This window comes from Saccopteryx bilineata, chromosome 2 (genome assembly GCF_036850765.1).
Source record: "Saccopteryx bilineata isolate mSacBil1 chromosome 2, mSacBil1_pri_phased_curated, whole genome shotgun sequence".
NCBI classification, from domain to species: Eukaryota; Metazoa; Chordata; class Mammalia; order Chiroptera; family Emballonuridae; genus Saccopteryx; species Saccopteryx bilineata.
In genome coordinates, this window is record NC_089491.1 from 386,494,010 (window position 1) to 386,509,672 (window position 15,663).

The 15,663-nt window shown below is 52.5% G+C and overlaps 1 protein-coding gene and 1 non-coding gene across 13 annotated transcripts in view; both read left to right on the plus strand.

The window, feature by feature from the left end:
* Positions 1-15,663, plus strand: part of CHD3 (chromodomain helicase DNA binding protein 3) — a 58,743-nt gene that overhangs the window by 41,199 nt on the left and 1,881 nt on the right. For 3 of the 12 annotated variants that reach the window (XM_066264168.1, XM_066264170.1, XM_066264169.1), the window contains exons 14-41: positions 1,667-1,798; positions 3,080-3,179; positions 3,596-3,787; positions 3,954-4,154; positions 4,527-4,664; positions 4,944-5,065; positions 5,217-5,390; positions 5,526-5,667; positions 6,310-6,441; positions 6,999-7,116; positions 7,325-7,449; positions 7,615-7,846; positions 8,126-8,292; positions 8,734-8,911; positions 9,332-9,397; positions 10,194-10,279; positions 10,420-10,553; positions 11,073-11,217; positions 11,420-11,582; positions 11,679-11,800; positions 11,877-12,033; positions 12,144-12,245; positions 12,434-12,565; positions 12,946-13,054; positions 13,247-13,379; positions 13,651-13,892; positions 14,940-15,103; positions 15,343-15,475. In XM_066264168.1, coding sequence (XP_066120265.1) covers positions 1,667-1,798; positions 3,080-3,179; positions 3,596-3,787; positions 3,954-4,154; positions 4,527-4,664; positions 4,944-5,065; positions 5,217-5,390; positions 5,526-5,667; positions 6,310-6,441; positions 6,999-7,116; positions 7,325-7,449; positions 7,615-7,846; positions 8,126-8,292; positions 8,734-8,911; positions 9,332-9,397; positions 10,194-10,279; positions 10,420-10,553; positions 11,073-11,217; positions 11,420-11,582; positions 11,679-11,800; positions 11,877-12,033; positions 12,144-12,245; positions 12,434-12,565; positions 12,946-13,054; positions 13,247-13,379; positions 13,651-13,892; positions 14,940-15,103; positions 15,343-15,475 — 4,041 coding nt within the window. Of the gene's footprint in view, positions 1-1,666; positions 1,799-3,079; positions 3,180-3,595; positions 3,788-3,953; positions 4,155-4,526; positions 4,665-4,943; positions 5,066-5,216; positions 5,391-5,525; positions 5,668-6,309; positions 6,442-6,998; positions 7,117-7,324; positions 7,450-7,614; positions 7,847-8,125; positions 8,293-8,733; positions 8,912-9,331; positions 9,398-10,193; positions 10,280-10,419; positions 10,554-11,072; positions 11,218-11,419; positions 11,801-11,876; positions 12,034-12,143; positions 12,246-12,433; positions 12,566-12,945; positions 13,055-13,246; positions 13,380-13,650; positions 13,893-14,939; positions 15,104-15,342; positions 15,476-15,663 lie in introns of all 12 variants that reach the window. The other 9 variants (XM_066264173.1, XM_066264179.1, XM_066264178.1 and 6 more) reach the window with 5 other exon arrangements.
* Positions 10,686-10,824, plus strand: LOC136327596 (small Cajal body-specific RNA 21). The gene has a single exon (XR_010729783.1). It is a non-coding gene; the product is annotated as a small Cajal body-specific RNA 21 (non-coding RNA).

The following is a 15,663-nucleotide window of genomic DNA, read 5'->3' on the forward strand; positions in this document are numbered from 1 at the left end:
TGATTGCTTTCTCATATGTGCCTTGACCGTGGGCCTTCAGCACACCGAGTAACCCCTAGCTGGAGCCAGTGACGTTGGGTCCAAGCTGGTGAGCTTTTGCTCAAGCCAGATGAGCCCATGCTCAAGCTGGCGACTTCGGGGTCTTGAACCTGGGTCCTTCTGCACCCCAGTCTGACGCTCTATCCACTGCGCCACCAACTGGTCAGGAGAATATGAGCTTCTTGAAAATAGGGTCATTTTCTGTTCTGTTCACTGCTGAGTCACCAGTGCCTGGCATATACATAGTAGATGCTTAGTAAATACTTATTGGATAAACAGATGATGTTGAAGTCTAGTGGTTTTTTTGTTTGTTTGTTTGTTTTTTTAGTGATAGGGTGGGAGGCAGAGACAGACTCCTCCATGTGCCCCAACTGGGCAAGCCCACTAGGGGGTGATGTTTTGCCTGTCTGGGGCCGGTTGCTCTGTTGCTCAGCAACCAAGTCATATTTTTAGCGCCTGAGGTGGAGGCCATGGAGCCATTCTCAGCGCCGGAGGCCAACTTGCTAGAGCCTGTTGAGCCATGGCTGCGGGAGGGGAAGAGAGAGAGAGAGAATGGGAGAAGGAGGGGTGGAGAAGCAGATGGGTGCTTCTCCTGTGTGCCCTGACTGGGAATTGAACCTGGGACATCTGTACTCTGGCCGATGCTCTACCACTGAGTCAACCAGCCAGGGCCACCTAATGGTGTTCTTTTGTGTGTGTATGACAGAGACAGAGAGACAGAGAGAAGGACAGATAGGGACAGACAGACAGGAAGGGAGAGAGATGAGAAGCATCAGTTCTTCGTAGCAGCACCTTAGTTGTTCATTGATTGCTTTCTCATATGTGCCTTGACTGGGGGGCTACAGCAGACCAAGTGACCCCTTGCTCAAGCTAGTGACCTTGGGCTCAAGCTTGTGAGCCTTGCTCAAACCAGATGAGCCTGTGTTCAAGCCAGCGATCTCAGGGTTTTGAACCTGGGTCCTCCACGTCCCAGTCTGACACTCTATCCACTGTGCCACCGCCTGGTCAGGCTCTAATGGTGTTTTTTTGTTTGTTTGTTTTGTTTTTTTACAGAGACAGAGAGAGGGATAGTTAGGAACAGACAGATGGGAACCGAGAGAGATGAGAAGCATCAATCATTAGTTTTTTGTTGCGACACCTTAGTTGTTCATTGATTGCTTTCTCATATGTGCCTTGATCACGGGTCTTCAGCAGATCTAGTATCCCCTTGCTGAAGCCAGCGACCTTGGGTCCAAGCTGGTGAGCCTTGCTCAAACCAGATGAGCCCATGCTCAAGCTGGCGACCTCGGGGTCTTGAACCTGGGTCTTCCGCATCCCAGTCTGACGCTCTATCCACTGCACCATCGCCTGGTCAGGCCTAATGGTGTTTTTAATAGTTGATTTTTAGGAAGCCATCCTGAAAAAGTTAAGGAAGTATACTGCTTACAAAAATTAGAGGATATTTCAAAATGAATATGAAGCCATAAAATCCCTAATTTTTATGAGCAGTGTATTTCAGCCATTCTAAACTTCATTCTAGAGGCCAGCATTGAAGATTAAATGGTGCCAAATTATGCGTTTGCTAATAATTGCATTTATTAATTTTTCCTACTGTGATTCACAGTATTTTTCTCCTCCTGTCTCACAGTGTGGATAAAAAGGGGAATTACCACTATCTAGTAAAATGGAGGGACTTGCCATACGACCAGTCCACATGGGAGGAAGATGAAATGAACATCCCCGAATATGAGGACCATAAGCAAAGCTACTGGAGACACCGGTGAGAGAGCTGTGTCATGGATTAGAGAGCCTGAGGACAGGGGCCTGAGAGCTAAAAGCTAACCCTCTAGCACAGGGGTCAGGAACCTGTGGCTCACAAGCCAGATGTGGCTTTTTTTTTTTTTTTGAGTCTTAAATTTTTAATTTGGTACAAGGTAGGATAGAGCATCACACTCACCAAGACAGGAAAGCAGAGGGTGCTGCTGTTCATTCATTTATTGAGCTGCAAATATGTTTATTGAGCTGATATAATATTCAAGGTACTGGGAATATACTAGTGAATAAAACAGGCAAGATTACTAACCTCATGTTTACATATGACAAGCAAAAAGAGAAATACCATTTTACTTGTCTGAAATTGATAAAATAGCATCTCTACTTTGTTAAAATCTTAAAACAAATGGCTCTTTAGGAAAGATTTTGGAATTGAAGAATTTCCTTTACACCATTCAAAATTTTACTGTGTAATTTTATATGGAATAATTGCAAGGAAATTAACTTTATGGAAATTGTTAATAAATGAAAAAATGTCAGTTATTACATAGAATAATCCAATATTCTAAAACTATAACTAAAATAATACCTGCCTTAAATATATATTGGATTAACTTTGCATTTGCCTCTACCCAAACAGGCAACTGACCAATAATGATGAACCAGAGATACAGATGTGGCTCTTTTGATGGCTGCATCTGGCTCGCAGACAAGTCTTTAATAAAAAAATAATGTTAAAAATATAAAACATTCTCATGTATTACAATCCATTTGTTTCCTACCGCTCATGTTCATGGTTGCGGGTGGCTGGAGCCAATCACAGCTGTCCTCCGGGACAACAACAAATTTTTATTGGATAATGCGTAATGTACATGGGTCGTTGTATGGCTTTCACAGAATTACATTTTAAAATATGTGGCGTTCATGGCTCTCTCAGCCAAAAAGGTTCCTGACCCTTGCTCTAGCATAAAGTGAAGTACAGCAGGTACAGACCCTATCTAGAATTTAGGACATTGGGAGCCTGGGCCAGGGTGTGTGGGTGGGTTTCTGAAGATGCAGTGTGAGGAACAGAAGAAAGATTTGGCCTGAGTAGTGGGAAAAAGGGTGCTCAGGAGTAGGAAAGGCGAGCTGGAGAGGTGAAATGCAAGGAGTGAGGGGAGAAAGGCTGGGAGAAAGGAAATGGGAGGAAGTATCGGCTATGGGAATGGGAGCTAGGTCTGGAGTGGGTTCGGAAGAGAGGGGGTGGTACCAAGGTCCAGGCCTCACTCAGGACTTACTCTTCTCCCAGAGAACTAATTATGGGGGAGGACCCCGCCCAGCCCCGCAAGTATAAGAAGAAGAAGAAGGAGCTGCAGGGTGATGGGCCTCCCAATTCTCCAACCAATGACGTGAGTCCTCTCATTTGGCCTTTCTCCCATTTCTGGAGCCATGGTGATTAAATATTTCCCAAGGGTGCTGACAGAACTTGCCAGAATTTCAACGCCCTCTTTGAACAGTAGCTCTTCCTTCAGTACTCAGCCTTGTCCCAGGGGTGGCTAGGAGATTTGGCATAAGCGCGAGAGAGCCGCTAGAGACAGCAGCACGTGGGGCTCTTCCATCAGTTGTCTTCCTCACAGCGCTGCCAGGTGTTGTTTTCAGGAATGAGGGATGACCAACTAGGACTTTCATGAGCTCAGTAGAGGCTGCAGGAGAGGGAATTATAATCCAGCTTGGTATGAGTGCCACAGAGAGTGGGGAGGAGGTGCCCAAGGCCAGAAGAACAGCTGACAGTTCCCTTGAGCTTTTCAACTTCTTGACTCTGCAGCCTACAGTGAAATACGAGACTCAGCCACGGTTCATCACGGCCACTGGGGGCACACTGCATATGTATCAGCTGGAAGGGCTGAACTGGCTACGCTTCTCCTGGGCCCAGGGCACTGACACCATCCTGGCTGATGAGATGGGGCTGGGCAAGACCATACAGACCATTGTCTTCCTTTACTCACTCTATAAAGAGGTGCTGGATTCTAGGGCCCTGATGGGGTTGGCCAGGCTGAGCCCTAGCCTGGACTGGGAAATGTGGGAGTGGAGGGTGAGGGCAGAGGATTGGGGGAGGTGTGTAGCAGGCAGAGGACTAAGGTATACAACCTAGACTAATGGTCTTCCCTACCCTCTGCACTCAGGGCCACACAAAGGGTCCCTTCCTGGTGAGTGCCCCACTCTCTACCATCATTAATTGGGAGCGGGAGTTCCAGATGTGGGCACCCAAATTCTATGTGGTGACATACACGGGTGACAAGGACAGCCGGGCCATCATTCGTGAGAATGAGTTTTCCTTTGAAGACAATGCCATCAAAGGTGGCAAGAAAGCTTTTAAGATGAAGGTAAGCCCCCCTGCCTCATACCTCTAAGACCCTCACATCTGTCATTTCTTTGACCCAAGCAGGAATTCAGGAGTTCCTGTATTCCTCACTCAGCTTTCTTCCTCCTTTACCCACCCTCACGCCTCTGCATCCCAGCCCTGGAGATGTAGTCAGTGCTCCCAGGGGTGGACATCGATCTGTTCATCCTGGACATGTGGTGCAAGTTTGGGGGCCGTGGTCATTAGTCCCGGCATGGAATCAAACAAAGTTGGAGGACAGGATAACGGGCTCCTTTTGGGAATCATGGTCAGGACACGGAGTCTTGGTACAGAATAGGGCTGGACGTGTCTAGGTGCTTGGGTGTCGGCTGAATGGACAATGTTTTGTTGGCAGAGGGAGGCCCAGGTGAAGTTCCATGTTCTCCTGACATCATATGAGCTGATCACCATTGATCAGGCAGCACTTGGATCCATCCGCTGGGCCTGCCTCGTGGTGGATGAGGCCCATCGGCTCAAAAACAACCAGTCCAAGGTAAGTGAGGTACTCAGACCTCAGAAATCTAAGGTTGTGGACGTCTACTTGCCTTAGTCCCGAAATACTAAGTTTTGGGGACTTTTCTGCAGTCTAGGAAGCAAGATGCCTGGGAAGCTCTGGGGAGAAGTCCAGGTTGGAAGAGGGTGAGGGCTAGGAATTTGGGGCCTCTGATCCTGAAGAAAATGGAAGCTGGAATCAGGAAAAGGTTGATGCTATGGGCCAACTACTTGCTGCTGACAGGCCCTTTCTCCTGTCCTTTCTTGCCCCATTTTCTAGTTTTTCAGGGTCCTCAATGGCTATAAGATAGATCATAAGTTACTGCTGACAGGGACTCCATTGCAGAACAATCTGGAGGAGCTTTTCCACCTGCTGAACTTCCTCACCCCAGAGAGGTTCAAGTAAGTAGCTCCTCGGGGGAGTCTGCAGAAATGAGAGGTAGAGGGGCTGAGAGAAGTAGGTACAGGATTCATCTGAAGTGGGGAATGCAACCTGAGGTCAGGGGCCAAGAACCTGACAACTGTTCATTTTCTTATCCTCTCTGGCTCCCAGCAACCTGGAGGGCTTCCTGGAGGAGTTTGCGGACATATCCAAAGAAGACCAGATTAAAAAACTGCATGATTTGCTGGGGCCGCATATGCTGCGGAGGCTCAAGGCTGACGTCTTTAAGAACATGCCAGCCAAGACGGAGCTCATTGTTCGAGTGGAGCTGAGTCCCATGCAGAAGTGAGCTGCAAGGCGGGTCACCTTGGGCGAGGGCTTGCAGATTTGCTGGCAGCTTTCCAAGAGTTGGTGATCAAGTGCCACATCCTAATCACCTATTTTATTATGTTTCTTCAATGCCCCCATCCTGGTCTTTAGGAAATACTACAAGTATATTCTGACTCGAAATTTTGAGGCCTTGAATTCACGAGGAGGTGGGAACCAAGTGTCACTGCTTAACATCATGATGGACCTTAAGAAGTGCTGCAACCATCCGTACCTCTTTCCTGTGGCTGCTATGGTAGGAGCTGGGCACTGATCACTGGAAGTCTGGCTTTCTAAAAGTGGGAGGAGTTGAGCGTAGGGCTGCAGTTGGGCTGGGAGCCCAGGGACCAGATTTCTGAGAGGAGTAGACATTTAAAAGACATGGAGGCTGGGCCCTGGCCGGTTGGCTCAGCAGTAGAGCGTCGGCCTGGCGTGCGGGGGACCCAGGTTCGATTCCCGGCCAGGGCACATAGGAGAAGCGCCCATTTGCTTCTCCACCCCCCACCCCCTCCTTCCTCTCTGTCTCTCTCTTCCCCTCCTGCAGCCAAGGCTCCATTGGAGCAAAGATGGCCCGGGCGCTGGGGATGGCTCCTTGGCCTCTGCCCCAGGCGCTAGAGTGGCTCTGGTCTCGGCAGAGCGATGCCCCGGAGGGGCAGAGCATCGCCTCCTGGTGGGCAGAGCGTCGCCCCTGGTGGGCATGCCGGGTGGATCCCGGTCGGGCGCATGCGGGAGTCTATCTGACTGTCTCTCCCTGTTTCCAGCTTCAGAAAAATACCCCCCAAAAAATAAATAAAAATAAAAGACATGGAGGCTGGATTTGAGTTTCTGGCTTTCTAGGCTCAGTCAGAATATTGGGTCACGTTTTTGAACCTTTTCCTTCTCCTTCCCTTTTATTCAGGAGTCCCCCAAACTCCCCAGTGGGGCTTATGAGGGTGGAGCACTCATTAAGGCGTCCGGGAAGCTCATGCTGCTGCAGAAGATGCTTCGGAAGCTGAAGGAGCAGGGACACAGAGTGCTCATCTTCTCGCAGGTACCCAGCCCCTCGCTCCCTCTCACCGGCAGACCAGTCCCTTACTTCATCCCTGAGCCTGCACGCCGCGAGGCTCAGAGACGGCGCGCTTGGCCCCTGGCCTCTGGTCTTTGGAACCTGTAGTCCAGCTTCTTTTAAGGCAGCTGCAGAGAAGGGGAGGTTGAAGCATCTGCCTCTTCAGGGAGATCTCTGGGGACTGGTACTATTTTTTCACCTTATTGGAGAGGGGAGGAGAGTACAGACCTTTTAGAGATCTGATGACAGCTATAGGTCTACTCCCCAGAAGAGCTGCACGATCACACAGTTGTGTACAGACTTTCAGGGAGTTCGTAGATTTCTTTGAAACCTTTTCATGGGTCTCAGAGGAGAGCCTCTGCTGTAGAAGAAATGACTTGAAATTAAGAGATTATGACAAGAATTGGGAATGGGGGAAACAGTACCGGGGCATAGGGATACAGTGGGCAGTGTAAGGGTCAGGGCTGAAGGCAAGTAAAAGGATAGTCAGACAGGGCACACCTCACTGCCTCCTCGTCTGGACTCCTTTCTTTTCCCTCCAGATGACCAAAATGTTAGACTTGCTAGAGGATTTCCTAGACTACGAAGGCTACAAGTACGAGCGCATCGATGGTGGCATCACCGGTGCCCTGAGGCAGGAGGCTATCGACAGATTCAATGGTAAGGGGCAGATGCCTTGGTTCCCACTGGGTGCTGGAGACCTGAGGACCTGTACTGGGTCCCTGGGCTTGGAGGGGCTGGCTAGGCATTAGCCACTTGGGCTTTTGAATCGAGGACATGGTTGTTTGTAGTCAGGCAACATCTAGGAACAGGTAGACTGAGTTGCTGTCTATAAGAAAAGTCTGATCTCCTAATTCACACCTCCCAGCTCCTGGGGCCCAACAATTTTGCTTCCTCCTGTCCACCCGAGCTGGGGGCTTGGGCATCAATCTGGCCACTGCAGACACTGTCATCATCTTCGATTCTGACTGGAATCCTCATAATGACATCCAGGTAGGAACTTGCCTCCTGGTGCTCCTGCGCCATTTGGTGAGGAGACACGGGTTCACAGAGGAGGGTTTTGTGTTCTGGGGTCAGGCGAGGGGAGTAGAAGGCCCTTCCTTAAGCAGGAGAGTGGCATCTCCCCTGGCGCACTGTCATTTTCCCTCGCCCCTGCAGGCCTTTAGCCGCGCTCATCGGATTGGCCAGGCCAACAAAGTCATGATTTACCGGTTTGTGACTCGGGCGTCAGTGGAAGAGCGAATCACACAGGTGGCCAAGAGGAAGATGATGCTCACCCACCTGGTGGTGCGGCCAGGCCTGGGCTCCAAGGCAGGCTCCATGTCCAAGCAGGAGCTGGACGATATCCTCAAGTTTGGCACTGAGGAGCTGTTTAAGGATGAAAATGAGGGTGAGAACTCTTTTGCAACTCCCTGAGAACTGGCCTCTGCTATGCCGGGAGCGCTTCTCTTCTGAAACCCATAAAGAATAACTGTGCAGTCTATGGAGGAAGTTGGCCTCTTTCCGTACATATAAGGTTGAAAACAAGTCGCTACATTGGCTTCCAGGGAAAGGGTCTTTCTCTGGAACGCCTGTGGAAGGGATCCTTTACAAAAGGGATCCTTTTAAAGTTCTGCCCGGGGTTCTGGTTGGAATTCAAGAGTTCCTTCTTGTTCCCCATCTCCGACAGGGGAGAACAAGGAAGAGGATAGCAGTGTGATTCACTATGACAATGAGGCCATTGCTCGGCTGTTGGACCGGAACCAGGATGCAACTGAGGATACTGACGTGCAGAACATGAATGAATATCTCAGTTCCTTCAAGGTGGCCCAGTATGTGGTGCGGGAGGAAGACAAGGTGAGAGGCCGGGGCTCTGACTGTCCGTCCCGATCCGACTGATGGGCAGTGTCCTTTACTGGACCTCGAAGTAGGAGGATCCCCTTTCCTCTCATTTTCTTACTTGGTCCTTTACCATAGCACCCAGCAGAGAGTGGTAGTGGGACACAAACAACTCGTTGGTCTAATGGGTGAAATTGGACTTGGAGAGGGACTCAGGCACAGAAAGCACCGAGTGGAAGGTGGACCTTCTGGGTCAGAGCGAGAGGGACGCAGAGGGCACCAGAGGAGAGGTTTTAGAAAAAGGAAATGAGGGGAAGTGGATTGAAGGTAAGAGATAAGGAAAAGGAAAACATGCAGTGTCCAGGAAATTGACACAGAGTTGAGGAGATCGAGAGGCAGGGACTGGGCGAAAGGCCTGGGTTGAGGAAGGTGGCCGCCAGTGTTCCTTCTGCTGTTCAGATTGAGGAGCTCGAACGGGAGATCATCAAGCAGGAGGAGAATGTGGACCCTGACTACTGGGAGAAGTTGCTGAGGCATCACTACGAACAACAGCAGGAAGACCTAGCCCGGAACCTCGGCAAGGGCAAGCGGGTTCGCAAGCAAGTTAATTACAACGATGCCGCTCAGGAGGACCAGGGTGAGGACTGCCCACCCTTCCCGTGTCGGAACTGAGAAGCAGAGTGCTGAGGAGGGGCCTGGAGGCTGGAGCATGTAGTAGGAGAGAGAGAGGCCTAGCGGTCAAGGTCTTCCTCGCTAAAGGGGGAGCTATTAGGAGGATTGGTAGGAGCTCCCTGGAGGCCAGGTGGATTTGCAAGCTATCTAAGTTATTTGGTGGCTGCGGAGGGCTCATGCGGACACCCAAGAGTCCTTGTTTAGAGTGGGTTAAATAGGATTCAGGAGGTGCCCGGAGATAACGTAGATGGTGAGTGGACGTGGCTCACGGTATGTGGTCCCAGAGGCAGACTGTGGGCAGTCACTCAGCATGCCCAGGAGGCATCCAGGCAGAACAGGCTTGCCCGTGGAGCCATCACTGAGCGCTGAACCCTTCCCGTTGTAGATAACCAGTCCGAATACTCAGTGGGATCAGAGGAAGAGGATGAAGACTTTGATGAGCGTCCTGAAGGTGGCATGTTTTCCTGACTTCCTACCACATTTTCTCCCATTTCACTTCCTACTGGCCTCTAAGCCTACTGTTTTTATATAAATAAATGTTCTTTTTTAAATAGAAAAAGTAAAGATTACAGATAAGCAGAAAGGAAGAAATATTCCTAATCTCACCACTGTTAAAATTTGGAGTATATAACCACACAGGCTTAGATGCCTAAATGAAAGATCAGGAAAGGTTACATCATTTTACGTTCCCATCTGTAATCTTCCTTGCATCAGATATTTACTACTAATTTTTCAGGATGACTTGATTCTTTGACACTTACTGAGTTAGTAGTTCTGAAAGTGCTTGGAAGAAAATTAGCCTGACCAGGCGGTGGCACAGTGGGTAGAGCATCTGACTGGGATGCAGAAGACCCAGGTTTGAGACCCCGAGGTCGCCAGCTTGAGCGCGGGCTCATCTGCTTTGAGCAAAGCTCACCAGCTTGGACCCAAGGTTGCTGGCTCGAGCAAGGGGTTACTCGGTCTGCTGAAGGCCCGCAGTCAAGGCACATATGAAAAAGCAACCAATGAGCAACTAAGTTGTCACAACAAAACTGATGATTGATGCTTCTCATCTCTCTGCATTCCGGTCTGTCTGTCCATATCTATCCCTCTCTCTGTCTCTGAAAAAAAAAAGAAAGAAAATTAGAAGTGTCTCAGACGTGACCCAGGCCTTCCCTGAGTTCTGTATCTTGTGACAGTGGGGTGTTAGGAAGGACTAAGGGGTGGAGGAAGTGGAAGATCTGCTAACTGAGGTCACCCCTGCCCAGGGCGTCGACAGTCAAAGAGGCAGCTCCGGAATGAAAAAGACAAGCCTCTTCCTCCACTGCTGGCTCGAGTTGGGGGTAACATTGAGGTAAGGGCTGGCCCAGCCCCTTAGAGTTCCCTAAGTAGAGTGAAGGCTGGGGTGGGAAGTTGAGTCAGTGAGGGGAGAAGGGACCGAGGAGTGAGAGGCCTGGGTGTCCTCACCCACCCCCATTTCTCCCCTGGCCTCAGGTGTTGGGATTCAACACCCGCCAGCGGAAGGCTTTCCTCAACGCTGTGATGCGCTGGGGGATGCCGCCGCAGGACGCCTTCACCACGCAGTGGCTGGTGCGGGACCTCAGGGGCAAGACAGAGAAGGAGTTCAAGTGAGTGTGGGTGACACAGGCCTGAGCTGGGTGAAGGGGTCAGAGCTTTGGACATTCCTTTCTTCCTCTTGGCCGCCACATGATGTGACCTTACTCAACTGATCATCACGCTCCCTGCCGCCCAACAGTTCCTAGCTCGGTTTCCTGGAGGTGGGCTTAGGCTGACCCACCTTCCCTCAGACGAGCTTAGAGTAGAGAGGCCGGACATCCGTCCCCACGGGAGAGGCGGTTGAGAGAGGAGCCACGCCCGGACTGTCCTCGCCTCACAGTTTCTTGGCCACGATAACCAGGCAGGGGAGCTGGTGGAAAAAGGATGAGGAGCTGACTGATGGCGCCTGGGAAGGGCGCGGCAGCGCCAGGACGCAGTGGGAGGACAAGGGGGAGCAGGGGGGTTTAGGGTCTGGAGAGAGCAGGGGAGGGCCCCTGGGGCACCCGGGGAACTGAGGGTTCAGGGATTCTGCCATCTCTGTGCCCCTCTGAAGGTTCTTCTAACCCCCCTCCCACCCCCTTGCTCCTTAGGGCCTATGTGTCTTTGTTCATGCGCCATCTCTGTGAGCCTGGGGCAGATGGCTCTGAAACGTTTGCAGACGGTGTCCCTCGGGAGGGCCTGAGTCGCCAGCAAGTGTTGACCCGCATTGGAGTCATGTCTCTCGTCAAGAAGAAGGTATCCGTCTTCCCCTCACCAAAAGAGCCAAGCTGCCTGCTTGGGCCCTGTCCTTCCTCTGCCTTGTGGCCCTGAGTTCTAGACTCAGGCTGGTTCGAGATGAGACAGAGGGGACTGGAGCTTCCTGCGTGTCCATTGCCTGAAGCAGACTTCTGTGTCTGTGACCTCCACCCCACCCCCCCACCCCTCCACCCCCGCTCAGGTGCAGGAGTTTGAGCACATCAATGGGCGCTGGTCGATGCCTGAGCTGATGCCCGACCCCAGTGCTGACTCGAAGCGCTCCTCCAGAGCCTCCTCTCCTACCAAGACATACCCCACCACCCCCGAGCTTTCTGCTACCAACAGCCCTTGCACCTCTAAACCTGGTAACTGGGTCCGAGCGGCAGCCGCCTTGGGGGCAGATACCCTGGCTTTGAGTCCAGGTGGGCTGAGTTTCTGTCTTCGCTCTGCCTCCCTTGTAGCTACTCCAGCTCCCAGTGAGAAGGGAGATGGTGTAAGGACACCCCTGGAGAAGGATGAGACCGAAAACCCGGAGGAGAAGTCGGAGAAGAATAGCAAAGCTGGAGAGAAGTCAGAGACAGAGGTGTGTGGCTGCCCGGCTGCCCTAGGAGAGGGAGTGGGGGGTTTGGGGGCAGGTGTCTGGGAACCCTCCAGTTCAGTCACCCGCTGTTGTCTTCCAGGCTGATGCCCCCAGCCCGGCTCTGTCGCTCGGGGAGCGGCTGGAGTCGAGGAAGATGCCTCTGGAGGAGGAGGAGCCGGGGCTGCCTGGGGAGATGGAGCCTGAGCCTGGGTACCGGGCAGACAGAGAGAAGACAGGTGGGCGCGTGGACTTAGGGGTGACGGGCTTAGAATTCCAGTGCTCCCTCTTTTGGGGTCAGGGAATGAGGGTGACATCCACCCTTTCTGTCTCCTATCCTGTCCCACAGCCACAGAGTCGACGCCAGGAGACAGGGGGGAGGAGAAGCCATTGGATGGACAGGAACACAGGGAGAGGCCGGAGGGGGAAGCAGGGGATTTGGGCAAGAGAGGTAATGGGTGGAAGGACCGGACACCCTCGCACCTGAGGTACTCGGGGGTGGGGGGTGGGGGTGGAGTCTGGGGGACCAGAGGCCTGGATCCCGGGTGGGGAGCTGTTCGGAGTCCAGCACAGTAGGGGAGCAGTCTTGGGGCCTGGGCGGAGGCTCCTGAGGTGTGAGCTCTGCCCCATCTGCCCCAGCAGAAGATGGTAAAGGGGGCCGGGAGCTTCGACCTGGGCCACCTCGAGAGGAGCTGCGACCCAACGGGCGCCGCGAGGAGAAGGCAGAGAAGCCGCGGTTCATGTTCAATATTGCAGATGGTGGCTTCACAGGTGGGGGGCGTCCCTTACTGCCACCACTTTTCACTGGGATTTGTTCATCCTCATGAGGTTTCTCGCTTTGCCTGAAGCCTCCTGCTACCTTAAGTTCCAAGTAACTGCCAATGAAATAGTGCATGCTGTCTCTGCTCCTTGCCTTCAGTCCTTCTTACGTGTGCTCTCAACTCTAAAGTTGTCTGTAATCCTCCTTGTATTCTTCATTCTAACTTGAACCTTATCTGTAAGTACTTTTATTCCTGACCCTACGCTGACCTTGACTTGTTCCTCATAAAGAGACCTTCGTGTCATTTACCGCTGTTCAGTTCTCTCACCTCTCTGTGGGGCTGGCTGGGGTTTGAAAGCTGCTGCCTCGTCTCCCTTGCCCCTCTCTGCAGAGCTGCACACGCTGTGGCAGAACGAGGAGCGGGCAGCTGTTTCCTCCGGGAAGCTCAACGAGATCTGGCACCGACGCCATGACTATTGGCTTCTGGCTGGGATTGTCCTGTATCCTTTGATACACATCCGAGAGGGGAAAAAATCTCTCAACAGGGAGAGAGGGGAATTTCAGAGAAGAGGGGCCCACGCCCGGGGAAGGGGGCACGGTGCTGCCCTTTGGGGGAGATCAAGCCAGAAGGAAGAAGCGTTCACAGCCCAGCCCCGTTCAGTTCCTTGACGGTGCCCTTCCTTCTTCGGCAGCCATGGCTACGCACGATGGCAAGACATCCAGAATGACGCTCAGTTTGCCATCATCAATGAGCCATTTAAAACTGAAGCCAATAAGGGGAACTTTCTGGAAATGAAAAATAAATTTCTGGCCCGGAGATTCAAGGTGGGGATGAGGGAGGAAAGAAACGTTGCTGAAGAGGGGCTTGGGTCCGAGGTCGGCCAGGTCTGGGTGGGCTGCAGGGAAGGGGAACATCTTGAGGGCGGTGGTTATGTTCGAGGCCAGGACCAGAGTGTACCTCGTGTTTAGGACTGTGGTCTGGATCTGGGTTGGTGCTCAGGTCAGTGTTGTTGTGGAGCTGGGGGTGCCCGGGGCCAGCAGCGAAGTCTGGGTGCTGTGGCTCGCCAGCTGCTGACCCCTCTCCCTTTGCCCCCAGCTCCTGGAGCAGGCGCTGGTGATTGAGGAGCAGCTTCGGCGGGCGGCCTACCTGAACCTATCACAGGAGCCGGCGCACCCCGCCATGGCCCTCCACGCCCGCTTCGCCGAGGCCGAGTGCCTGGCTGAGAGCCACCAGCACCTCTCCAAGGAGTCGCTGGCGGGGAACAAGCCGGCCAACGCCGTCCTGCACAAGGGTAAGGGCCGCGGCGGCCCCGCGCGGGGGAGGGCCCACAACGCTGCGTAAGTCTTCACCCCGCACCCCTCAAAATCTTCCCACCCCCTCTGACCCCTTTACCCTCTGAACCACCTGCCTCTGACCTCTAACCCCTAACCCCACCCCTGACCCACCTGGCACCCCCTTGGTTTTAGCCTCTAGGGTTTGTGCAGCCAGCCCTCATCCATGCCTAATAGCATTCACGTTAGTGCTTAAGCGAGGGACTTGCTTCCCAGAACACTGAGAGACTGTGTCATGTCCCCTCCAAAGGGCAGAGCTTCTTCACTGACCCACACATCTGCCATACAGCTAATAGCACCCTCGCCGGGGCTGGGGCCTGTGTAAAGTGCACAGAAGTCCTTATCCCCAATTTCACAGATCACATTCCTCACATCTCATTCATCCCACGAGGCAGAAACTACCCCCATCCCGCCCTCTGACCCTACATCATGAAACTTCCCTTTGACCGTCAACCCTTTTTCCCAAACCCTCTTACCTTGAAAATAAAATATTAAATTCCAAAGTCTCCTAACCATCTAATCGTATCGGATGTAGTGACTGACTCCTGGCCCCTTTGATTCCTGTTCTAATTCCCTGAATCTGTAATGCTGACCCTCTAACCTCCCTCCCCCCTTCCATATTAAAATCTTGATCCTTAAATCTTTAACACCACTTACCACCTCCCCACACCTCCTGACTATTTCCTCCCCATTTTCCCCACCCCGAAAACCTCACTCTTCTAGTATGGGATGTTCTGACAACCCCCCGCCCCCATGTCTTCCAATGTCCTCCCCTGTCTCCCTCTTCTCCGTCTCCCCTTTTCGTCCTTTCTTCTCTCGCCATCTGTCTCTGTGGTGATCTGTTCTCTTTGCCTCTTACCTGACATTTCCCACATCGTCGAGTTGCTCTCTCTACTTCTCTCATTTTCTTCTCTGGTTCTTTGACGTCTGTGTCCTGTCACTCTCTGTTTCTGACTTTATCTGTCCATCTGACTCCTCTTCTCTTTTCCTGGCTCCATTTCTTCCTTTCCCTGTCTTTCTCTTGTCCTTCTTTCTCCGTGGCCCGGGCCCCAGTTCTGAACCAGCTGGAGGAGCTGCTGAGCGACATGAAGGCAGACGTGACCCGCCTGCCAGCCACGCTGTCTCGAATACCCCCCATCGCAGCCCGCCTCCAGATGTCCGAGCGCAGCATCCTCAGCCGGCTGGCCAGCAAGGGCACCGAGCCTCATCCCACACCGGTAACCCCCTTTTCCTCTTCTCCATTCTCCCTGTTGGCACTCCTCTGGCACACATGCACTCACTTACAGTGAGTCCGATACAATGTGGAAAGATGACTTACTCTAGCATACTCCTCGCCCTGAGTCTCCGTGCTGGTGATACACCCCTCAGCAGTCCTGGAGTTTGGCCCTAACGTTTTCCCTACAGCTTCTTTCCTTTCAGGCTGTGGACCCTCTAAGGGCCTTGCTCTCTATTCCAGGTCTTTCCCCCGGGTCCCTACGCTACACCTCCGGGGTACGGGGCGGCCTTCAGCACCGCTCCCGCTCCCGTAGGGGGCCTGGCCGCCGCAGGCGCCAATTACAGCCAGATGCCTGCAGGGTCCTTCATCACAGGTCAGCTGCCTTTTTCTCTGTCCTTTTCCAAGCTTATCCCTGCTCGGCTACCCTGCATGCCTCACCTATCTCATTTCCTTGGAGTGCCCAGTGTTTTATGGAGTAGAATTGTTCTAGACTTTCTTCCCACCCTTTCCTTTCCTTTCCTTTCCTTTCCTTTTTTTTTTTCTTTTCTTTTTTTTTTTAAG